Below are 25,432 nucleotides of genomic sequence, written 5' to 3'. Positions count from 1 at the left end.
GGAGGACATTCTTTGGCAGATGACCTGAGGACTGAACCCCGCACACGGCTGTACAGCAGACACATTTCTGGAGTACCCATGTCATTGTCCCTGTCCCTGGCCATGAGTGGGCAGTGGGATCTGCCCCTTTCCCTGACTGGACTTCCACAGGGAGGGAGATGCTGCCATTTCTTCTGCCACTCTGCAGTTTCACCCCACTGTGCTTCCCAACACCTGAGCTCTCTGTCCTGCCTCACACTGTGCCTCCTCTCACATGGGGGTTCTGCAGCTCCCTGAAGGCCTGTTTATAGAATCATAGAATATTAAGGGGTTGGAATGGATATTAAAGTTCATCTAGTCCCAACCCTCGGCCATGGGCAGGGACACCTTCCACTAGACCAGGTCGCTCAAGGCCTTATCCAACCTGGCCTTGAACACTTCCAGCGATGGGGCATTCACAACTTCTCTGGACAACATGTTTCAGTGTCTCGCCACCCTCACGGTAAAGAACTTCTATTATCTAACCTAGGTTTCCCCTCTTTCAATTTGTACCCATTATTCTTTGTCCTATCACTACGGTTCCTGACAAAGAGTCCCTCTCAAGCTTCCCTGTGGGCTCCCTTCAGACACTGGAAGGTTGCTACGGGGTCCCCACACAACCTTCTCTTCTCCAGGCTGAACAGCCCCAACTTCCTCAGCCTGTCTTCGTGGAGACGTGCTCCAGTACTCTTATCAACTTCGCGGCCCCCTCTGGACTTGCTCCAACAGTTCCATGGCCTCCTTATGTTGGGGACACCAGAACCGTACGCAGCGGTCCGGGTGGGGTCTCACAAAGGCGAGGAGCGCTCTAAGCCGCGGGGGCTGCTCCGATCCCAGGAGGACGGCGGGGTCGGCAGGGGGGAAGGGGCCGACCCCCGGGGAGGGCAGGGGCCGATCCCCGGGGGGATCAGGGGCCGCTCCCCGGAGGGATCAGGGGCCGCTCCCCGGAGGACGGCCGGGTCGGCACAGGCGGCAGGGGCCGATCCCCGGGAGGGCAGGGCCGGCCCCGGCCCCGCGGCCCCCGCACACGCCGGGCGGGGGGCGGGACCTTCCGGTTCATGTCGGCGCTGGGCTGGCGCGGAGGAGCCGCGCGGCCATCTTGGCTCGTCCGGGAGCGGCGGCGGGGCGGGCGGGGGGCAGGCAGGGAAGGAGGGAGCGGCGGGCGGGCACCGACCCACCCGGCACCCACCCAGCGTTCGCAGCCCGCGGGGCGCCGGCCTTCTTGGAGCCTGGGGCGGGCGGCGATGCGAGCGGCGGCGCGGTGAAGCGGGGCCGCGGCGGGGGAAGGAGAGGGCAGCCCCCCGGGCGGCGGGCCTGCGCTGGCCGTGCCCCGGCGGCGGCGGAGAGAAGCCGGGCTGTGCGGCGCCCCCGCTGCCGCCTCCTCCCCGCCCGCCCTGCGCTCACCCCCTCCCCCTCGGAGCCGCTCCCTCGCCGCCTCCCTTCCCTCGGCTCCATCCCTTTCCCCGGCTGCATCTCCTCCCCGCTGGATGAGGCACCCCCTTCCCGCTGCTGACCCCCGCGGACCCCGGCTGTAGGATGAGCCCGCAGGACTCGGAGGGGGCGAGGCCGCTCCGCTCCCCGAGGAGGATCTAGTGGGGGGGCACCGACGCGACGCCGCCCCCCCGCCAGGCACCTTGTCCTTCATGGTGGCTCCCTGCGACCACCATCTCGGAGCAGACGCGCAGCCCGGGCCCCGTGTGTGTGTCTGTGCGCGCCGCCGCCGCGGCCGCCCGAGTGAGGGAAAATGTCCACTCGGACTCCATTGCCCACGGTGAACGAGCGCGACACCGAGAACGTGAGTACCGCGGCCGCGGGGGACCCTCTGCACCGCACCGCACCCCGCCCGGCCCCGCACCGCGCCCGCCCGGGGGGGCATCGCCCCGCGGGGCGCTGTCATGAACCTCCCGCCGCCTGTGCGCTGCCCAGATCACCGATTTATTCGGAATCGATTATTTTTTAACCCTTTCCGCAGCGCGGTTCGCCTGTTCCGTGGCATTTGCGGGCATCCCTCCCCCCCCTCCCGCCTCAACCCCAGTGTCCCCTCTTTAATTCGCTCTCTGCTATTCGAGTGTCTCCGGGTGGCGGGGATCGGGTTGGTTATGTCGGTAACGGGGATCGGCGGTGGGGAGCGGGGTCCTGGGGGGCTGCTGCCTTCTCCTCGTGTGCAAACTTGCTGCTAAAGCAGCCGAATAAACCTCTGGTAAACAGATGGGAATAATTCAGCTCGGGTAGGGGTGGGCTAGGTGACCTAGATAATAGGCCTCTTCCCTGCTTAATTTACAGGGTTCTCGGTGGTAATGACGCTGTTAGGCTAGTCACCTGTTCAGATGACATTAAAAGGTTTTCTTTATTGGAATTACCCTCCACACAAGGGAGCCTTTTCCTTCCCTTCCCCCTCACCCCCTTTTTTTTTTTTTTTTTTTTTTTTACCTTGACAAAGCCACGGTTTAGGACTTGGCGCTTTATTTACAAGATTAAATCAGACAGTATATTAACGATCACAGACGTCCTATGCTAAAGGAAGAAAAAAAAAAAGTAGTCCTACCACATAAGCATATAGCCACAAACGAAGCTCAGTAAGGAGACTCCCTTTCTGCAGATAGGAACTGTTTTTCTTCCAAGTTAAGACTTACTTGATCCTGGTGTATCCTGTCTAACCATTTTTTCTGCATAGGCTCTGACATGTCCCCAAATGATAAACAGAAGGGAGTTGTCACTCACTGTAGTCTAAAATGAGTAGATTGGTGAACTTTGTGTTCAGCTTTCTGTAAAGGCTATGTGATATTGTGATATTCTTTACAAGGCAGATGCTAAGCTTGACAGAGGAGGCTTTTTTTTTTTTTTTTTTGACAGGCTTTTATGTTTTGGACTAGCATAAAAGGTGGAAACTTTGGTTAAAGATCAGGAAAAACTGTTGGATTGTTCCAGACCATAAATAGTCCGAGAAAAGTGATGGTAGCCCCATTGTTTAAAACAAGACCAGACAAAGCATTAGAAAACATGCTGCATGGAACAATTACTGCATTACTAGGGATTTAGATTTTATTGACATAATAGGCACTTCTAACTTCTGTGATCTTTATTTGTTTTAGCACTACATGCAACCTGCAGGCTAAGGGCTGTATTGAGCAAAAAGCCAACTAAGCATATTTGGCTGTAAAATCTCAATGAGCTTCCTGTCTTGTGGAAGAAAATAATTAAAATATTATGCGGCCCTTCCTATGCCATGGGGAGAGTTGAAGTTGAAACATACTCTACAAAATACTATACAGAGTTTATTTAGATAATTGTTTTAGTGTGTAAGCAGACCTGACTGAGGTTTTCAAGCTGTGTGTGTGTGTGTGGAGGCCACACAGTAAATCATTTTAGAGAGCGTTCAGATGAGATTCCCCAGTTAATTCAAACTCTAGTGTGGATAATCTAATGGTGGAAAGACTTAATATGTGCTCGAGGAAACATAATTATTCACAAGCTGTGTGTTCTAGCACTTGAAGTTAGATTTTTACATGTCTTCCACTTAAGGCACCTTGTTCTCACTTCAAAATATTGGTCTAACACTTCTCTTTAGTAATCTTCATAATTTAACATCCATGGATTGTCTTGTTTGCAGATGAACTGCCTTAGGTTTAGGTTAAGGCATATTTTTCAAGTGCTGTAATCTGTGCTGGTGACCACAGAAATACCTGTAGGTAGTGATGTTGACAGGGAGTGATTAATCCCAGTACTCACCAAATCCACTGAACCAAGGCCCCTAATACAATAGCATATCCCTCAGGAAGCTCTCCCAGATTATCGTGGGCATCAGCTATCTAGAAATTTTCTAAACCCTATGCTGTTCAGCCTTGCTTAAAAACTAAGTTTAAATCTGACATTTAGTCTGTCTGAATTACCCCTACAGCTGGGAACAGGCCAGGTCTTTTTTGATATCAAATGCGATGATTTTGGTACTTAGCTAACTGTTCATCCACCCGAAATCTGAGCATGTTGTGTTGGCAGGTAAATTCAGCCCTTGGTTCTCTTTCACATAAGAGAAGTCTAATTGGTTAATATTCAGAGGACTCTTTGAAGAGGCTTAAGAGGGTGCCAAGGTATTCAGCTAGCCTTTGGGCTATGGTTGTGGACCCCATTAGTGCCTTCTCTCTGCTTGGAAGGCTACCACTGCTGACAAAGGCTTGGCTGGTGTTGGATATGATTGAAGCATGCTGATCATAGCTTATCCGTGCCTATACTTGCAATTTTGAAAATGAAGTTAGCCTCCAGAATGACAGTGAGTGTAAATTATCATTGTCTGTGCTTGCAGTTAACCACGTTCAGCAGTTGGCAACTTCTGTTGAATAAGAAAGGTCTAATTGTCAGTACTTGATTTTTTTTTTTCTTTCTAAGGCTTTTTATCAAGACATGTACTGCTGAAGTGGAAATATTGTCACAGTGACTTTCCCCAAAAGCTACTCAGAGCTATCAAGCCTTTAGTGCCTTTGAGATTAAAGAATTTGGCTCCAAGTCACCTGGTTTTGAGAGGAAAGGCATCCCAGATGATCTGTGATCATAGGAACTTCACACTTGGACAGTTGGAAGCTGGCTGTTGGCCTGTGATGAGCTGGCTTCTCACCGCAGAGATAGAGCAGCTCCTCTCGGGCCATGTCTTGTGCAGCAGTGGCTGCCAGCTGCTTAGGGCCAGAAGTGCATGAGAGGATCAGATCTTTTCTGTCTTCCTCAGAAATGTGTCCTGCATGTGAGAGGAAAAGCACGAGAGAGAGCAGAGACCTCCTTCATCCAAATCTGGGAGACAGGGTACATGCAGAAGAAGGACTTTAAGTGACAGAAGAATGAGTAAACCTGTTCTACTAGCGATGAGAAGGAAGGGAGAGAAGATGGAGGAGAAGTGTGGAAACACAATGGGAAAGGAAAATAGATGGTGGAAAACAAAAGATAAGAAGAGACACAGAGGAATGTGCATGTGGCAGGATGGAGGACAACCAGTGACAAAGAAATAGGAGCAGAAGGAGCAAGATTGTGAGGAGTAGGACAACTATTCATTAAAAAAAATATTCAGAGAGTGGGAAGATGATAGCAAACTATAGATAGAAACAAGGAACTACAGGTTCTGTGGAGGTTGGAAGATTTTTTTTTTTTAGGAGTGTGAAATAGAAAAGAAAAACCTTGGACTAAACATTTTAATTAAAACCTTCACGTTCATTGCACAGCTGTGTTTTTTGGGGGGAAGAAAAGGTAACTGCTTTGAATGTGTTAATTCTGCAGGCCAATCTGAATTAAAAATTTAGGTAATTTAAGGAAAAGCAAGACTAAAATATACTTTTATCTCCATGACTGTGCCTAATGTGAAAAATTTGCTATTGAAAAATGCCAGTATGATGGCAACTGTGCTTGCACAAGACTATACAAAAGGATTCTGTGTAGCAGAAGTATCTTTTTTTTTTTTTTTAAATTTAAAAAAGTTTAGTAAAGGTGGCGTTAGGTACAAAAATGTAATTTTAAGATACTGTGAAGGTTAGTGCAGTATGTCTTGGTTTATTACCAATTAACTATGAAGTGCATTAGAGCATTTGCAGACAATATGCAAGCTTGCATTGTTCTATATATTATTTATCAGTCTTCTCCTATTACAAATAGATCTGTAATCGGAATGCTTTCTTCCATAGCATGAAATCCTGTGGGGTTTTTTAAAGAAGGGGCTGAGGAGGGAAGTGTTTCTGTGGCCAAAAGTTCTGATAGATTTTCTTCTGCAGGACCATCTGCATTCTTCCATATTTTTCACTAGTTGTAACAAATGTTCTGGTTTTAATTAAATCAGGTGAAGGTGGCAAAATAACTAGAAACAAAAAATATTTTAGGAATTCACCTGGGATGTGTTTTTTTAGTTCCAACCTTTCACAGACCAGAAAAATGCTCTTTTTTTTTTTTTTGTGCATTTCTTAGTGCCTGGTAGGCCTGGTACTGTGTTTGTACTCAAAAAATACCTAGTGGGGTTGTGTGACATTGCGAGTCACTGGCTGCTAATGTTTTCACATTTTAAAGTGGGCAGTTTCATTCTTCAGCTGCGCTAAACAGCCCGTGCTGAGGTGTTTAATCGCTTGGTTTCAGTCAGCTCGAACTGATGGGAGGCTGATGGGGGCATCAGTCTCAGCTGCCTCTTCCCACCCGCCGTTTGTGCCGGCACTAATTACTGTGGGGCTGCCTGACGGGTCTGGTCAGCTCTGATCTGACTGAAATAAACCCTTAAGAAAAGTGGGTTTATCCCCATTCTGTGTGGCTGCAAACAACTGACAGAGAGGAGGATGGGAGTGTCCAGTTCAGGAGGGGAGGGTTAGAAATGCTTCTTGCTATTTTTTGTTTTGGTTTAAATTAAAGCAGTTGTGGCACAACTCGAGTTACCTTAGCCCTAGGGTGCTGTTCTACAACTACAGGCAGATATACAAGTACAATGATACATCTTTCACAAATTGTGGTGAAAAATCTTGGGGAAAATCTCCTGGAAAAATCTTTTTTTTTCCCTTCCCTTTTTCCCATTATTTCAGTAATTCAGAATAGCTAGGCTACAAGAGGTTGTTAAAAAGTCAGACTTAGTTCATTAGCACCACTGAATGTGACTTTAATGGTGGCCTTAGAAGTAGCAATCTGAAAAACAGAACACAACTACAGAAATTATTGAAAGAAGATACGCAAAAGGAAACACGGTATTTCCTAGCCCTTCTTACCCACTCACCTGGTGTGCTTACCTGCTCAATTCTCCATTTTAGTTCTAGTCAAAAGACATATTCATGTTGATGTGAGCGGGCAGTTCCTGTTGACAACATGTCTCAGGTGACTCAAGTCAGAGGAATTCTAAGAGTGGAGGCATTCGTCTGCCCAGATCTCCATTTCATATGATATATAAGTAGCATGTGTCTGCAACTTCCTCTTCTTCTCAGTCAAGTAATGCTGCCTCATGGAAGTCAGCCAGATCAAAAAGGGAGGTCACCTTTTTTTTGTTTTTAGGCTCGTGGTTTATCAAGGTTGGCTCTTCTTAGTGTGGAGATCATCTACCACTAAAAATCTTTAGAAAATATGATAAATAGATGCTTACTGCTCTTAAAATATAAACCTGAAAGATAGTGAGTGTACCTGTGTAGTGCTCCAGTCAGTCTCTTGGATGAAACCCTTAGGTTAAGACAAATTTTTGGCCCATAAAGAGCAGGTTGTTGAGTTCTGTGTGTGTGTATATATACACATATAAACAGAAATTGACTTTCAAATAAAATTCGTTCCTGCAGGGTTAAAACCTAAACAAAGTTTTCTATCTTCAAGCTCAATGTAGTCTTTGAAAACCAACTGTGAGGGTTTGGTTTTGGTGTTTTGGGGGGTTTTTTTGGGGGGGGAGTTGTTTTTTTTGTTGTTTTTTTTGTTTTGTTTAGGATGTAATTACTGACAGTGATGATTCTGGAAACAACTTAGTTGGCAGTATTATTGATGAAGAATAGAATATGGTTGGCTCTTCAGCTATTATTCCCCAGGCTGATGTCAATAAATATCCATTTTAATCAGCAGTAAAGAAACTTTTGGCTGGAAAGATATGATGAATGTCAGATCTTGATAATGTGAAGTAACAAAAGAGCTTTTAAAGAGCTTTTCTAACCAGCACCAGACTTATCTTTTTGATTATATAAGCAGGATTTCTTCACTGTTGTGTTGTTCAGTGCTAATCATGGAATTACAGATTCACTCTTTCATATGCTGTATAGAGTATGAACCAAATGATGTCAAACATGTCACAGAGTCTGTAGTGGTTGTACATGGAAAGGACCCTCTATGTCTGCAAAGGGGAACATCCTTCCTTCACTGAAGGCTTACTGCTTGGCTGTTGGCACTGTCCCACTCTGATCTTCGGGGCAGTGGTGCACTTGTCACTAGCAATTCCCACTGCAGTTCCACCACTGGTCAGTGGCTGGAATTGTGAGTGTGGAAGTGTTGCTTTGGGTAGCAGTGCTCCCTCTACCAGGTGGAAGTGTCCTGTGTCCATCCTGTCCGTCTTCATCAGGCTGCTCGGCATGAGCTGGAGCTGTTGTGTCCTGAGTGCTACTCCTGGTTTTCTCCTTTATTTCGCCTTTCCCGCTGAAGTTTGGAAGAAGTAGGAATGTGTGTCAAAGAGGTATAGTTTATGTGTGCTAAAGACTATTTACTCTTCAGGTTCTCCCTTTAAACTGGTTGTTTGATAGATATGACCTAATTAAACTAGCCATTCGTTTTCATGAAGTGTCATACCAGTTACATTAATTAATACTATGATGGGCACGATAAAACCTTCCCCTTTTGACAATGGAACATCCAAATTACTGTTTTCTCTCCCTTAACATCTATGTTATATTTCTGTTGTCTCCCTTGCTGAATTCTGACCCTTTCAGTTGTTCCACTCAATCATAGCATCCATAATGGTAGGGCTGTCGCCCACTTCAGTGATTAAGCCTGCCCTCATGGATTGATAACTTTAGTGCCATGTCAGGTAGCACTTTTCTTTGTGGGAGAACATTTAAAATTTTGTGAGATGGAAGCCATGACTGTTTACCCTTAAGATTGATTATGTAGCAAGCTAGTCTAAAAACTGCCTTTTAATTATATGTGCTGGAACCAAATAATTGGTTATGCAGACATCATATGCATACTGGGTCTGACAAAATCCACCTTGCTCCATGTCCTGATTTGTGCCCCGGTCAGTGGTAGGAGGGAAGTAAAATCAGGACAAGTACAAGCCATCTTTTCCTTTTATGGGTTCCTGCTTTATCATCTAGGAAAATAATGCAGTATTTTATAGTATAGGTTGACTTAGGGATTCCCAGAGCAGTAACTGGTATATAAACAATTGTGGTTGAGTGTTTGCTGTGACACCTCTTGGTGGTTGCCAGAAATGTCTCTGTTTTGACTTTCCAGTAAAATTCCTTCATCAGCAGTCGCAGGATGCCCTGCTGTTCTGTTTCAGGGATATCTCTGCTCAATAAGATGCTACCTCTGTGAATATCCTTAGGGCTACCTTTTTTCTCTTACAATGAGTAGTACTCAGCAATCTCTGTGTTCTTAAAGACTTAATGATAAATGGGAAGTAAAATTCAACATGTTGTTAGGAAGAGCTGTAGTGAAATTTTGTCTTTGCATGTTTAATTTAAAATATTTTTTAATTTTTAAAGAACTATGGTATGTTTTCCTGATAAGATTTTCTAGAAATAAGAGTGTTTTTGGGGAGTGCACAGCCAGAAATTACCATGTATTTATATACTGTGTGCCCAGGCTAAGGTAATGAAGCAAGTTAGTGTCTCAAATTTTCATCATGTCCTGGGATGCTAATATTATTAACACTGTAAGGTATAGGTTTTAAGTACAATTTTTTCTTACTATAATTAAAAATGCTGAATTGAATGAGACTGTCATGATTGTTACTAGTCTGACAGCTTTCCAAGAAATTTTATAATGTCACTTTGTAGTATTTCATACAGAGGTGAGGTAACAGCTAAGGTAATAAGCATTCCTAGAGATTTTTGTAAGACCAAATTTTATTAGTTCATTTTGGCTGATGAGAAGGTAGTTTCTACTATTGTATTAAAAATGCTTTAAAAAAAAAAAGTTGATGTCATTTGTCTCCCCTGTTTTAGAAAGTGTTCCCTACTTTCTGTAAATAAACATGGATTTTTGCAGGTCTTGGATACTCTCATTTCTTACTGTTTTACAGCTCTTCAAATGGATATCAGATTCTGTCTCCTTCAGGTTTTTCTCAACTGTTGGCATCTTCTTACGCAGTTCAAGAACTTTGATACTAGTCATCCTCTGTGTGTTTCTAGTGCTCTGAACATTAAGATACCTGAAATCATGCAGATACTGGATAAACTTAACATCTACCGGAAAGATTTCAGTTGTCGACACCTTCATACGTCATTTGCTTTTTTACTTTTTTTCCTTTTCTTTTTCTTTCTCTTCATGCTAATCATTTTCTGGCTATGAAAGGATGTCGGCTCATCATTGGGGGAAGGCTTTTGCGAAAAGGTGGGTTTTGTGTTGTGTTCCAAACGTAGTTGGTCTTAGGTTCAATCCCTCCCTTGCAGTAAGGACTCCCACAAATGCAGATGTTTTACTCCCGTTTCCTTCTGGCTTGAGTAATAACAGGGTGGAGTTGGGAGGCGGGGAGGAGAATGTTTTGGTTTTATGAGAAAGGTTGTCTTGTTGGCTTGAAAATGGATAGTGCAAGAAAAAAAAAACAAACCTTTAAAGTATTTCAAAGACCTTGAAATGAAACCTGGTGCACTCCAAGATGTGGAAGAAAGTGCCTTCTTGTCGTAAGTGGATTTCAGGGGACTTTTCTCTTAAAAGAGGCGGTGACTGGGTAGCCTGAAGTCGCACAAAGTACCCAGTCTCCTTGATTTAGTCCTCCATCTACAGCATAATGGTCTTGCTTTATGTAAAGACAGATATTTTGGGAATCACTCAGCTGTGGTGAGTGTCATCAGCAAGTGTTATTCTTATGCAGAACACACCTCCAGGAGATACAGCTTACCTACCACAATCTATGGAAACTTATTACAAATAAAACACATGCTTGTTTTAAATATTATGTTTTTAAGACAAACCCCACGTCTTCTTGAAGCCATATAAATGTGAACTTGGGAAAGAAGCTGAAATTGAACAGAGTTTTTGGGAGTCAGTGTGGTGAGGGAGGCAAAATCGGCAGAGTTGAGAGTCTTCCTGGGAAAAGACAAATGACCTGCATCTCAACTTGGAGAGCAGAGGATGCTGTTACTGTTTCTCCAGGCCGAGAGTACCGCTGTTAATCTGTTTGCTGAGGAAACCGCCTGGGGAAGTACCCGAGTACAGCCAGATGCTAAACAAGCCAATGTGTGATTTGAAGTTTTCCTGGACCCACCTGTATTTTGCTTTGTGCCTACACCATTTAGCTTCCCATCTACCTGTCACAGCTTCTTGAAAATTATTTCGTTGGGAGAAACACTTTCATTCAGTTTTGAGTTTATGTTCTTCTTCCTTCATTTCCATATGCAAAAGAAAAGCCATGTTGAAATGGAGAATCTGTTTTCTGTGGTTTTTAGAAAGCTTGGGTTCTGTTCAATATAGTAATATATCTGACAGACGAAGGACTTGCTGATAGATTTATTTATGTGAAGTGAAATAAAGTCCAAATTAGATACGGTTGCAAATGGCTGGATTTCTACAGGGTGAAACACAGCTATGAACAAGTCAGTTGGAGAGAACTGAACTGCTTGGGAACGCACAGCTTGATACTCAAAAACCACAGCTCAAAAAGGTCATATTCTTGAAAAGAAATAATCTGGGTTAGGGTGGAAATGCAAACCTCCATACAAGGAGACTGTGTTCAGTTTATCAGAGCTAGTCCAAATGAGTTCACAGCTGTTAATTCCACCCTTTGAGTGCAAAGCTAGGAAGCATGGAAAAGAAAAATGATAGATCACAAGAAGTCATTTCTCAACAGAGGACAGTGAAGCTCTCAAGATGTATTAACTGGGTGGTTTACTATGTGGAATAGGGTTTGTTAGTATAACAATCTTTCTTTGGCCTGATATTGTTTATATTAAGTAGGATATGAGTAAGATCAGTTCTGAATAACTTGCACACAGGTTCTCTGGGTTGGGAATATGTGCTACCTGATGCCCACATCTCAATTGCCTCATGGGCTAGCTCAGGACTAACATGATCTATCAGTTCAAGCTCAAGACAGTGCAGATGCAGATACTCTGTTTCCAGAGTCAGTTGTGTGGTTCAAAAGCGACCTACTTGTTGAATCTGTCTGCTGGAGAGCCTAAGCTAACAAGCCCTGCTGGGAGGCAGGCTGGCTCCTGCTGAAGTCAGCTTCTGCACCTGTGCCAAGTGCCCGGGTGTGGAAGGGCTTTAGTCTGAATAATTCTGATACACTCCTTTTTCCGACGAGTTATCAACTCAGTGTAGTGCAGTGTAAGTAGTACAGTTGTATTCCTGGGATGCTGTACTTGAACTGAAACGAGCCTTCCTCTAATATATCCAAGAAATACCCTCGTGGCCCTGTATGGAACATCCCAGTCCGTGAGCAACACAGGCAGCAATGCAGGAGGATGTTGGCATCTAGCATCAGCAGTTGCTGCTTTTTTCTAGCTGGTCTGAATAATTTGATACTAGAAGGTACGAAAGGAGCTGACAGGGAAGTTCTCTGCAATATGTGTTGCAAGGTTTGTTAGAAGTCAAAGTTTAGGGGAGCGTAGGGGATCGGCATGGCATTGCTAGTACACACAGGAGTGACTAAGATGGCCTGAACAACCAGCACCAGCCTGACATTAAGGACATGCAAAATACTGAAATTGTTGATACAGGATTTCACTGGCTTTAGTAGTTCCTTCAGCTGGTGACTGCTCTTGTTCTTCCTCTCCTTGAGAATTACTGATTGATAAACACCCAATTGTTGTAGGTCTCAAAATAGTATTGAGAACATTGAATTGTTATCAAGACTTGGAATTTTTACTGGATATTGTTACAGGTGTGCTTCTTGTTCTTGTACCAGTTATTAGTGGTTGAGAAGGAATGTTTACTCTTGCTCCTGAAAACTAGGATACAGATTGCTAGAATATGAAATAGAGCAGGATGGGCAAATCATCAGGAACATTTAATATCCTACCTGAAAGGAAACTCTGTGTTTCACTTCAGCTAAATGTGCAATCATGCATGTAAGGATCCAGGAATGAAAGTCATGTTGTGGTAAGGGAATGGGAAGCAAATAACTCCTAAAAAGAGTTAGGGTCAGTGTTGGATGGTCAGTTACAGCTGGTTTTCTACCAAGAGGGTTGGTTCTGTCCGTGTAAAATCAGTGGAGTGCTGAACAAAAAGTGCAGTCTCTGTGTTTAGTCCTGGTGCACCTACTGTAGGTATGGCATGTCCATCTCTAGCATAAGCTCCACAAAAATATGTTTGGAAAACAGAGAGTTCTGAACGCAAGTACAGGAAAAATTTCCTTGTCTTCAATCATTTTTACAGCAGCATGTTTAGGGAGCTCAATATACCTATCACTTATTAAAGTGAAGGGGTACTGTGGTCATAGAAAATAAGTACCTATATGGGAAGTACAAATCTGGTGGCAATGGAGCAGCCAGGGCAGTAAGGAAGCTAAAGCCAGATTGATACTAAAACTTTATATGCACCACAGAGTGTGTGTTTTTTAAAACAGTAACTATTTAAACAGTTTTCCAAGAGTTGCTGTAGACTTCTATCAGTAGTACTTCTTGGATGAAATGAATGTGTTTTTAAAAGTAATTTGATCACAGCTGTTGCACTCAAGTTAACAAACCAAGGAACCTAAGATGCCAGAGTATATGGTCACAAGGTTACATCAGGTTATTAAATAGAGTGTGAACTTGCCAAGTGTCATGCAAGCATGGATTTGTTCGTTTGTGCCTGTACCATGGTTGTTAGCTCTTGAGGTATGATCTCATCTTCGTGCTACAATGATTTTCAGACTAAATGTTTCTGTATGCCAGTTCCTTGGTTGTCCCCATTGGGTTTCAGCAAGAGGAGGAGTAGTAGAAGAGCAAGATCTGGGGTTTCTGGGTTGACTGTAAATTTATTGCGTCATCTGCGGTGGAGGCAGGTATTTGCTCCACATTTGCAGGATGCTGAGCATTTCTAATACTTTAATTAGTGAGGTTGGTGTATAGGCCTCAACCATGATTTAAGAACATAAGGGGACCTGCTCTTTCATAAACAGGCTGTCAGGAAATTAAAAAATACTTTAATTTTAACCATGTGATTTAATGAATAAAGATTATTATAGGTATGATATATACCCATTTATTTCTGCAATTAATAGCTGTTCTGGGAAACTGAATGAAAGGCAGACAGTGTCTCAGATCACTGTAACTGGTTCTCAGCCTCTCAGTGTCTGAGATTTCTGTACATTAGGTCATATTTCTTTCCTTGTTCTACAGGCTGTCCTGGGTATTTTCAGTCATGTGGTTTTGTAGGAACAAAAGTATAGTACAAGAGGGGAAAAACCCCCCTTTTGTTATATTTTCAGTACTATTAAGTTACCCAATAAGGGTTAACATTTTGTGCTCTTCTTGGTTAAGCTTTTTTCGTGTTTCCTCTCCAAAGGCTTTCCTGCACTAGTCAGAACAGTAGTGCAAATGGGAAATAATATCAAACACCTCCATGTTTCATAACTGATTTGGCCATCCATGTAAGTCCCTAAAAGTGCTCAACTGCTGCTGCAGTTTGGGTGATGCTCCACTTGGTCTTTACCAGGTGATGAAATGGATATTGTGTTATGAGCTAGGAACCTCTTTATTGCCCCCATCAGAGCAAAGTTCAGCGTGAATCTAAAGTTTGAGCTGGATCGTTTGAAGGTTCCTGCAAAGGCGTTGCTAATGCTTTTGAATGTTGTGTGCTTCTCATCGTTGGTGTGGTTTTGTCTGTATTTCTCAGCCTTATTACCTGCGTATGTTCTTGTTGCAGCACACGTCCCATGGAGACGGACGGCAGGAAGTTTCCTCCCGAACTGGGCGCTCTGGAGCTCGCTGCAGGAACTCCATAGCCTCCTGCGCGGATGAGCAGCCGCACATTGGAAATTACAGACTCCTGAAAACCATTGGAAAGGGGAATTTTGCAAAAGTGAAACTGGCAAGGCACATCCTAACTGGCAGAGAGGTAAAGTGTTACGGGTGTAAACAGCAGTGAATTGCTGTAGGTGTGCAGGTTCTCTTAAAATTAAAATCATATTAAGTCTGTGAACAAAGAGCACATTTTACTAGAGATATTGCTGCTGATGTAGAAAAAAGTAGAAATTGAGAGCTGTAATTTTTAGTAATGATTACAAAACCATTTCTCTTGGAAATGGTGTGTTATATTTCTATTTTTCACAAGTCCCTGTTCAGCTGAATTGTGTTAAAGTTTGCTACTACTATTCTTGGCTACATCCTCCATTTTCAAAAAAGAGATCAATATACAGCAACTAAAAAAGCTTGCTGGAAAGACTGCCTCTTGGTGTCTCTGTGCTGCACAGTGCAGGGCTATATTGAAGGGGAAGTCAGGAATGAGAACTAAATATCATCCTGACTACAGTGCAAGTAGCCCAAATGCAGTATTTTCTTGCCAAAGCAATGTGTCTCCCAGGGTTCTGCTGGTGTCTGTAGTGCTGGGCAGCTTTGGGAAGATGCTCCAGTTTGTTCAGAGACAGTTTGTGTCTCACTCTGTATGTGAGTTTTAGACAAGCTTTCTCTGGTATCTCCTCATAGTGTCTAACTCAGCTCCATAATTAGTTTCTGCATGTCATTGCAGTGTAATTAACCACTTGCACTTAATGGTGGTTCTGATTTGGTGAGCTATAGTCCTGTTTGCTTGTTACAAGAAGGTGTTTCTCGGTGCTGTTTTATTAATAGCAACTCTTAAGTACTAAAAGAGGGAGAAACACCTTGCTGACCTTTTCTTGCGAAACCTGTCTCATGAAGTAAACGTTTACTGGTACCAGCAAGGACTTTTACAGAAAGCTGTGTGGCTGACTGCAGCGCTTTAAGGGAATTTCTCTCTTCTGAGCTAATATGGAGTTCAGTAGCACTAGGAAGAACAGAGGGATTTGAAAGAGCTGTTGAGAGGAATTTTTTAATTTTTTTTTGTAAGCTGACAGTTCCAATTGTCTTCTGATGTTAAAGTCAGTGTTCATTTGTAGAGAAAGCTTTTGGTTAATTGCTTTCCTTTTAAGTTCCTTCCTATTTCTACTGATACTTAAAATGGGACATGCCTAGTACTTGGTTAGTATTTCTTTGCTATTATTATAGGTATAGAACTTGGAGATAAGGTGTCATGTGACACACTTTGCAAAAACTGAAGTACATTTTCCTTTATATGCACGTAACTGTTGAATGAACTCTGGTTCATTATTTTTGTTTGAAATTTCAGCATATAAATGTGACAGTGTAAAATTTCCGTGTGAATTTGGAAAGATTTGAGTACTAGTTTTCTTTAACTCTCATAGAATCGATGTCATTCAGTCAATTCAGAGCATAAATACTTTCCAGGATGTGGCCGTTGGTCCTGGTTACCTAGAATGAGTGTAATTCCTTAGAAGGGAACAATTAAGCTAGTTTTATAGGAATATCTTCAAGGTATTTTAAACTTTTTTTTTTTCTTAAGAGGGAAATGAGTAAAGTTTCTCTTCTTGCTAGATGAACTGCACAATGTTGATAATAAATACATGGTTTAGATGTCTATGACCAGAATTGTTCACAATGTTCTGGATAGCAATTTCCCCAATGTCATTACTTCACCCTTGCCCTTACAGAAGTCTTTATCTGATCAGTCTTTAGATTGTGGTAACCTTTTTTATGGCTGCTAAATTGATGGGGTTTGCTTGTGATTAACACCACCTTGTACTTTGTTGAATCCCGCTTTCATTGCTAACTCATCTCCAAGGTTGTTTAAATCAGTTTTCCATTGTATTTGATGGTGCCTCTTAACTCCTTCAACAGACTTAATCATTATGGTTTGACATCCTGTGCCAAGGCCACTGATACAGATATTAAACAAGATTGGTCCCAAGTCTTGCCCTTGAAAAACTCTTACTCATTTATTTCCAACCTGATATCTCTTTAGCCATCTTTTTAGGAAAAAAAAAAGCTCTGTGCCCTTTTCAGCTTATCTAGTTCAAAAATTTCCATGCATGCTCCTAGATGAGGCTTTACAATAGTCCAGGTAGTCATATCTTGTGGTTTTCCATAGGGCACAATTAACTGTAGGAAAATATGTTGCATTTAACCCTTCTGTCTGTTTCCCTGTTTTTTTTTCCTGGTAATTTTGAGCTCAAGAATTTTTACAGGAAATTGGAGAAAAAAAAGTTAAGTCTGATCATTTCTAAATCTTGCTCTGCCATTTTCTTGGTAGATGGTAGAAATCTGTGCTGCAAGAACGCGTGGTTTGTTTTTTTTTTTTCCCTTAGGCCTTCTACTCTTAAGAATTCCAGTGTGGCCTTAGCCAGAGGACACTCATCTTCCTGAATTTGTGATTTCCTGCTTTACACACTCATTCCTGCTGCCTGTCCTGTCTTTGTTCCTTTTTTCCATCTTACCTACCAAAATCTACACTGAGTGATTAGTTTTGGGAGTCACACTTTAATGATTTTTCATCTCTGCTGTCTCCTTGCTGTATTTGAACCCCACTTATCTTCTCCTTGTTGTCTGTGTGGCTTTGTTCTTAATGTTCTTTTAAGTGTCCAGGTCAGTTTCACTTGATGGCAATTCCTTCTTTATATCTCTGCATTGATTAACTTCCAAATCTTGAAGCAGATCAGCACTTTTCTGTCACTTCCTCGGAGGAGGAGATGTTTGTTCAAGCATTCTTCTAGGGTAGTTGCTCATCTCCTTGCATCTGGAGTCCTTCTCTGTGAATTTTCCTGTTGCTTGAGGTGCAGATTTCATGTTTCCAGCTGGAGTAGGTTCCAGGACTCTTTTCCATTTCCATCTTCAGTGTGTCTGCAGGATGCCTGATGAGAGCCCAGCCTCAAATTACAGAAAGGGAGAAATGTTGAACCCTTCAGGGGATGATCAGAACATCAGCCTAACTTGAGGGGGTTGAATTGTCCTGCAAGGAGTGTGTGGCCTTCAGCTCACTACAGAGCTTCACTGCACTAGAACTGGTGTTTGAAAACACCCTCCTTTGAGATCCTCTGCCTGGGATAGTGTTATTTGTAGTCTGTCTGCCCTTTCCAAACCACGAATCTTCGTTGTCAATCTGCTTTTGTTCACTCTTTGACTGTAATCCATGTATTTTCTGTTGTAGTTTTATCAAAGGGTGTTTCCTCTGACAAGTTTCCCCTACTTGCCAAAATTAATCTAAAAGATAAAACTACCTTTTGCTGTTACTGAGTGGCCAAAATTATTATGGATCCTTCTGTTCATTAAAGACACGTGTTCAGTTAATAGCCAGGGAGTTGAAGTTTCCCAGTGAGGCAGAATTCTTTCAGGATCCAAGCCTGACTCCAAGGAATCTATTGTCATCTTCTTTCTCTTCTTCTCTTGGAAAAAGTGAAATTTGAGAGGGGGAAAACATTCTGAATGGTAGCAGTTTAGGCAATTTGCTCAGTGTTCCCAACTTCTGATTGCTTTAACTCCCTCATTCAAATCATGTAGGAGGAATTTTTTTAGTTGTGTTATTGTGAATGGTGAAAGCAAAGTTAATTTTAATTCTACTAACAATTTCACGCAGAATATCATGGCTAATGCAGCAGTGTAATAGTGTAGGTGGACTTGCATTGCTCCAGCGTTGGCCATAGCACGCAGTATTTGAAACTGTTCCAGATTCACGTCATGTAAAGAGAAAAAAGTTTCTGCTTTGGAAGGCACTTTGATGTTTTATTAACTGTGCTTAGTACAATGGAGGATTTTCTTTCTCTGGCTCATCAGAGCTATTCTTGAGGGCACGCTCCCATTGCCTGTGGTTTGGAGACCTTATCAAGGCACCTGAAGTTGCTCCCTGTACTGATGATGGACTCAAGCTCTCGGAGTCCATGTTAACACATTGTATTCTTAGTGTTCATATGGATAGGAATTCTCTAAACTCACCCTGCCTTTAAGGCTATAGTTAGTGCAGTGAACAGACCTGAGAATCTGTCTTTTGGAAAACTGAGGTGTGTACCTTCCCTATATCTCCAGGGCTGAATTTGTTTGACAGTGTCAGAGACCTCTTCTGATCATCTGGCACCAGTGCACAGCGAGGGAGGTGAGATGGTTATGCAGAAACCCACTACCTTAAGACTTTGTGGGTTGAAATTCAGAGTTTACATCTTTTAAGATTGACCAGAATGGTACAGCCCAGAACAGAAATGAACTTTTTCTGAGTGGAATGCACTTAACAAGTGAACAGCCATCTTCTGTGACATGGGTAGTCTTGGGACACAAGGTCACTTTCAGATAACATTATCTGCTGTTGACAAAGGTAGTGGTCACTCGACATCCAGCATGGATTTATAAGAGATTGCAGGAAGTTAATAACTTTGAACTATTGTCAGAAAGTTAACAACAGGCATAAAAGTAGAGATAAAAATCTTTCATGGTTTCGTACACAACTGCTAATATAAAAATACCTATTGCTTAATGTGTTTCTCTCCTGTGTTTGTATTTTTGAAGTGATTTCCCAAGGTTTGCAATGGAATTTTGCCTCAGGAAACAGTGATCTTTAATATCAGTAGCCTGCCTTAGAAGAAAATATTCCCCAAAGTAAAAGTATTCTGAGATGGCTACTTGGCTGTGTCTCTTCATATCTTACATCTAGAAGGGTCCAAAATAAGTCTTGAATATCAGTTTCAGAAAACATCATATGCATTATATAATTACATGATGCACCCAAGAATTGAACACTGTTCCCCTCTTACCCTCTCCATCATGATGATCCATCCCTGTGTTTTTGCACTTGAATGTAGGGATATGGATTTGCTTTGATGTAAGATATTCTTTATTCCATATGGTGCTGATCCCAAGTTAATGAGGAGCAAAGATAGCATGAAGCAATTCAGGGAAATGGGAGCTGTGGCTTGGGAAGGAGCAGCATGTACTGTTTGAGCCAAAAATTGAAGGGGAGTTGGAAGCCCTTGCTTTGCACTAGTGAGGTATTATAATCAGCTGAGTTGCAGCATCTTGCTTCTTTGAGAGGCACCATCTCCTTGGCTTCTGTGGAGCTTCTTCTGGTATGTGTAGTCTTTAATTTAGAAAGGAAAAATACCAATTGGCATGTAATTCTAGAAAGATTCCCATTTCCTGTTCTAACTCATCCAGTATCCAAATTGCATTGCACTGAAGTTTCTGTTGCCTATTCATTGCTTCAAATCTTCACATTCCGACTAGTTACCATGGTACTGAATTTCTATTTTGCTTATTTTGTTACATTTTTATTTTGTTCTTTAATATTTCTATGCAGTATTTACTGAAAAAGATGAGAACCAGTAAAGGAAAGAACTTGCCCAAATTGTTGTACTACAGCCAGTGGGTTTTTTATTTTCTTTTCATATCCATCAGGAAGCAAATTGACACAAATATTTAGTGAATTTCCAAAGATGAGCTTAGTTCTTGCCAAATTTGTGTGGAATTGCTTTAAATTTGTTCTGAAATCTCTTGTTTTTGGAAACTGCCGGTGCCCAGTCACTGCTGTGTAATCTGTTGTGTAATTATACTGTGTAAATATTATCTGTAGGCATACTGCTCTCTATAGGGGCACTATCTGGTGTTGAGCTTCCACTGTCATAACTGTGATGAACTTAATGTCAAGTGAAAGACTCAGTGAACTTCTCTTCTTAATATGCTTAAAATACCAGGGTTTTTCCTCTCTCCTGTTTTTAGTTTAAATACAAGTAGATAATTTGCTGAAGGAACTTAAATGTTTTCTATGTAATTTTCATGTTTTACATTTCTGTTGCTGGATTTGAGCATGTTGTAATAGTGTGTTGTTGTTCCTATGGAAAATACTGATAACAAACTCTTCTTTTAGGTTGCCATAAAAATAATTGACAAAACGCAGCTGAACCCAACTAGTCTACAAAAGGTATGTTTTTATCTTTTGACTGTATTATAACATGTTTCTCCTCACCACCTCCTTCCATTAACCCTGAATGCCTGTGCTGGAGAATCTGAAGCATTGCATACCTTGCACACATCTGAACTACTGTATTTAATAACTAGTTTTGTAACAGATATTTTTGACAGCCCTGCAGTTGTTCAAGCTGAACTTGTACAGAGCTGTAAACTGAGAAAACAGTGGTATTAGCCACTTCCTTTGTCTCCCAAGCTTAGCTGACTCTGTAGAGAGGACGTTTTTGGTTTGGTGTCATGCCCCCATGTCTCCTTCATGCCGGTCACTTTGTTAAACTTAGAAAGGCAAAGCTTATGTTCTGTCCTCTTAAGCTGGCCTTGAAAATACTGCCTGTGGACTGAAGGCCAGGCTTCAGTCTGTGCTTTTCACGTGATTTGCAGCAGGAGAGGTGATGCAGTTTTATGAAACAAATTGGGGCATGACTATTTGGTTTCTTCCCTCTAGCTTTGAATGTTTAATGTGCTGTTACAGTTGTGTTGCCTTATCTGTTTTAGTACAGAGCGATAAACCCTGCTCTTTCATCAAGCAAGCCAGTCTGGTTTGGAGTGTGTGCAGGAAGTAGATTTAAATGTTACTTTTACGTGGGACTTTTCTAACTTTGTCCTTTTAAGTACTGCAGTCAAAGGCTTTTTGTTTACTTTTGAGTAGTTTGATAAAAAAACTCCTTGCAATATTTCTGTTTGAACAAGAGAATACCCATAATTGAAGTAGTGTAACTAGAGTAAATTGGAGAATATACCCATTTGTATTTTATGCAAATACTAAAAAGGTCAGGTGACTAGATATTTTTATCAAGATTAATGGTGCAGAAGTAAATTGGAAAAACAAACAAGTTCTTTTATGGTTTAGTTGAGAGGCAAACAATAACCTATAGAAGAAAGGGTCCGTGTTCCAAGTAGGTAGCAACTTCCTACTGACTCTGTAGGCTGAATAAAAGTGGATAATGTGGTTCCAGTTTTCTTAGAATTTTTCTCAGTTTAATACCTGAGGTTGTTGGTGGTTTCTGGGTAAGCAGGGTGGAAATAAAATACAAATTAGGTAATATGATGGATTAGATAAAGTTGATTTGTGTGTCGGATCTGCACAACTTGGAATACCTGAAAAAGTTGTTAAATGCTTGAAGCACTTGAAAGATTAAAAAAAAGCTGTGTGATACCAAGGGGAGGCGTCAGCACGTGGGAAGAAGGGTCAGAGAGAAGTAGAGAGGCCTTGTTTACAGGCAAAGATGTAAAATCATAATTGTTCAAATGCCGTTATTTGAGATTGGGTTGTAACGTGAGTTTGATCTCATATCAGGGTACAATGCAAACCTTTTTACAAATCAGAGGTGTTCAACTGGTAAAGCTACAGGCTGGAAGTGTGCATGATGGTCCTTTGATTCCTGGGTTTCAGCTAGCTCTATCCACTCATGTCTCTCTAATGTTGTAATTTAATTTTTACTTACAACTTATAAAATTAGATTATAAAATGTGATTTGTAATTTGATCTTGTCAACCACTGGGTTTCTTAACTGGGAGTCTGGAAGAATAATACAAAATAGCAGGGTAGAAGTCCGGTCAGATTTGTGGAGTGAGATTCGTAACATGTTCTCTCTAAGTTCATTTATTACACGAGCACAGAAAAAACTTAAGATATGTCAGAGTTCTCAATTCAGTGCCACAGCCTGGGTGCGTTTGGAGCCAACTGCGCACGCGACCTGTAGATGCAGGGGAGGCTGAGATGGAAGTGCTTCTGACCTTGCACTTCTGGAGGGAGCGATAAAATATTTGAGGTATGGTGGGGAGGGAAGGGCTGTGCCGAGAGGAGGGTGTGGTGTGCAGTGTCTCAGCTGCGGTGTAGCTGCATACCCGAGTCATCCTTAGGTGGGGAGACAAATGGTGATTAAGGCTGCCAGTTCTGATTTCTTTGTGTTACATCTTCCACATCGATGCTTCAGCTGCCGGGAAGAAGTTAACCTTGTTAAGGACTTGCTTTGCTTTCCGGAGCAGTAATTCGTGGTATGCCCTCGCTGCAGCCCTGACAGCTCGATACTCAGTAGCAGCTCTTCAGAAGGGTCGGGTTTCTGTCTGCTGCTGAGGAAGTCTGTGGCAGCCGCATGCAGCCACTCTTTACTGTTGTTTTAGGACCTAATTGCTGCTCTGCTACTCTTGCTTAGTGAAGAGGAAACTGTAACCGGTACTTCCCTGCTTTGAAAGAAAAGGGAATTCTTAGAGCTTTTTTCCCGTGCTGGTGGTGTTAGTCATAACCACTGTTCTCCACAAATGCACTTGTGTACCCAGTTGCAGTGAATATCGGTCTCACTGGAAACAAATGCTGATGATACAGTTGTTCACTTCCTCCTAGCCAAAAAAATTGTTTGGTTTTTTTTCTTTTGAATTAGCAATGCCATTATATGCAAGGGGTTTTTTTACCAAGCCCATATAGTAGCACTAAATCACTTCCCATGTTCCTTTTTTAGAACTTGGCTCCTCAGCCAAATATTTTTGTTCATTATGTGCAGATGTTTTGCCACTTGTTTGGGCCATATTTTTTGTCGAAGCATTTTAGAGTTCTTATACGTCAATTTTAACGTGGACCGTGGCCTTTCTGACTCTCGGTCAATCAGTGTTTTAAAAACTCCAAGAAAAGGATGAGAATTTAAAATGCTCAGGCTTTTCTGTTTATAACGAGTATCCTTTTCTGTTTTTAATGAGTATCTTTTTCTGTTTTCAAGTTATGGTTAGTTTGGGGCAAACTAATTTTGTAAATTTTGTGATTTTTATATTGTCTAAAGGCTTTTTGCTTGAGGCTTTTCATTATATGTAGGGCATATTTCAGTGAAACAGTTACCAGGAGAAGCCTAATACACAGGTCAAACTTGGACTAGCTTGGGACAACATCTTGTGAAAAGCCTCTCCTTTGGGGAGAAGGCAGCCAGGGGAGTTTGGTGCTCTGCAGCTGACAACTGTACTGAATTGCTTTTTAGCAAACTTTTTTCACATTTTTAAAATATTTTGCTACTGAAAGCCTTGCAGTAGCTGTTGCAGGAACACTTCTGATCTGTCTTTTGCTGTGTTCAAAGAAAGTTGGCCTAAGAGAACCAGCTTCCATTGCTGGCTTGTTGGCCTTTTTTTATTCAGTTTGTTGGCAGCAGCATTAATTAAATGCGATTCTTTCCCTGTATCTGACATGGCTTACAGTCAAAGGACCGGACCACAACAAAGCTGAAAGCCATTTGTTTGGCAGACAAGGATGTTTGTCTTTGCCTGGAAACATTTGTAGAGCTCCTGTTGACGGAAAATGAGCTGTTCAACAAGCTGGGAGTAGTTTTTAATCTCTGTATTAGAAATTAAGCTGATGAGAACTGGTTTCTGGGTTTTGTCTGTCTTTATAGTCTCATTAGGACAAGTAAGTTCTTAAAACTAAGAAAATAATTTTCTGTATTGAGAACCTTCGTGTTACATCTTCTGATATTATATCTTGTTCTGTGTTCCTGTGGCAGGGAACCCCAGAGGTGTGAGGTTTTATCATACCTGGCTTCTGCAGTGAATTTTACTGTGTGGTGATAGTTACTACTTCATTTGCTATAAGTTGATTCATATAGTATTTGGAGGGAATGAAATCTATGAAATCTCTATTCAGCACACTGTGTGAAAGTTGTATGATGTTTTGCATCATATTCCTCTATCAGAAGTAGACTATAGTACATAATGGAATGTCAGGCATTTGCAGATGTCCCTGTGGAAGTTGCTATCTGTGTCAAAATGCTACATATAACAGTTAAACTGACAAACAGTGCGCAATCTGAAGTGCATTTATCTAACTAAAATTATAATAAAAGAATACGGTGGCGGTTGTATCCTATTCTGAAGTATTTTTATTTTTAATTTCCTCTGAGACAAAAATAGTCTTTTATTAAGAGAGCTTATTTCTAGTCACCCACTTCAACAAATGGCTCATAATGTAGAATCTGGTTTTTGACATGCTGCATTTTGGTTAGTAATGCAGAGTAGTTGTCTTGTGGACCAATGTTTTGATGAGTCTGATCCATAGCCTTTATCTTGAGTATTGGGGGTGGGAGGTATCAGATATCAATTTAGAATGAATTAAACAAAGTGTCTTCAAAACTGCAAAAACTGATCACAGGCTTTCAGTTATATAAGCTGTGATTAAAAGTGTTAATGGAGAATTCAGAATACATTACACACCAGTTCAGCTGAACTGAATGAAAAACAAGAAAAAAATAGCTATAGATTAAACTGCTTTTAAGTTTCTGATGATCAGTAGAAAGATGATGTAGTCTGCCTTCTTTGATTACATATGAAAAAGCCCCAGAAATAACATAGTTCAAAAAAAGAAAAGAAGGCAATTTTACCTTTCTGGAGGATAAAGAAAACATGCATGTGTAGGTTTTGAAACTGTTTTGTATGGCCAATAATTTATTTGATCAGTCAACCTCGGTTGCATTTAAGCAGCTTGATTTATTTAAAACCTTGCATTTTCTTTTGATAAAAGTCACAAAGGCACAAGGATTTTGTTTTGTTCACTCTTGGGTTGGTTTTTGTTTGTTTCCAATGTTTTACTTTTTTTTTATTTTGCTTTTATTGAGTAAATACACCTACAGATCTGAGTTGCTGGTAATCCATGTAGACATATTAAATGTCTTCACTTTATCTGAAATCTGACCTGAGGCATATCTTGCAGCAGCACTTTTTCTTCCTTACTGTTAATGACAATGCCGCTATCCTTTATTTACAAAACTCCTGGGTTTTTTCCCACGTCTGCATTCCACGGGAGGTGTGGACTTATGTTCTGCTTCAGTCTCTTTACATTA

General features: G+C 41.7%; 1 protein-coding gene across 13 annotated transcripts in view; it reads left to right on the top strand.

The window, feature by feature from the left end:
* The first annotated feature begins 1,182 nt into the window (after positions 1-1,182).
* Positions 1,183-25,432, top strand: part of MARK3 (microtubule affinity regulating kinase 3) — a 62,560-nt gene continuing 38,310 nt past the window's right edge. For 7 of the 13 annotated variants that reach the window (XM_027735559.2, XM_027735557.2, XM_027735554.2 and 4 more), the window contains exons 1-4: positions 1,183-1,813; positions 10,006-10,044; positions 14,503-14,694; positions 20,518-20,571. In XM_027735559.2, the coding sequence (XP_027591360.1) occupies positions 1,763-1,813; positions 10,006-10,044; positions 14,503-14,694; positions 20,518-20,571 (336 nt within the window). In that variant the 5' untranslated portion in view covers positions 1,183-1,762. The remainder of the gene's footprint in view (positions 1,814-10,005; positions 10,045-14,502; positions 14,695-20,517; positions 20,572-25,432) is intronic. The other 6 variants (XM_027735561.2, XM_027735558.2, XM_027735562.2 and 3 more) reach the window with 3 other exon arrangements.

Source organism: Pipra filicauda, unplaced genomic scaffold, assembly GCF_003945595.2.
Source record: "Pipra filicauda isolate LSUMZ 115617 unplaced genomic scaffold, ASM394559v2 scaffold212_size3012638_pilon, whole genome shotgun sequence".
In the NCBI taxonomy this organism is placed as follows: domain Eukaryota; kingdom Metazoa; phylum Chordata; class Aves; order Passeriformes; family Pipridae; genus Pipra; species Pipra filicauda.
The sequence above is the reverse complement of the archived record's forward strand: the minus strand, read 5'-3'. Positions and strand labels throughout refer to the sequence as shown.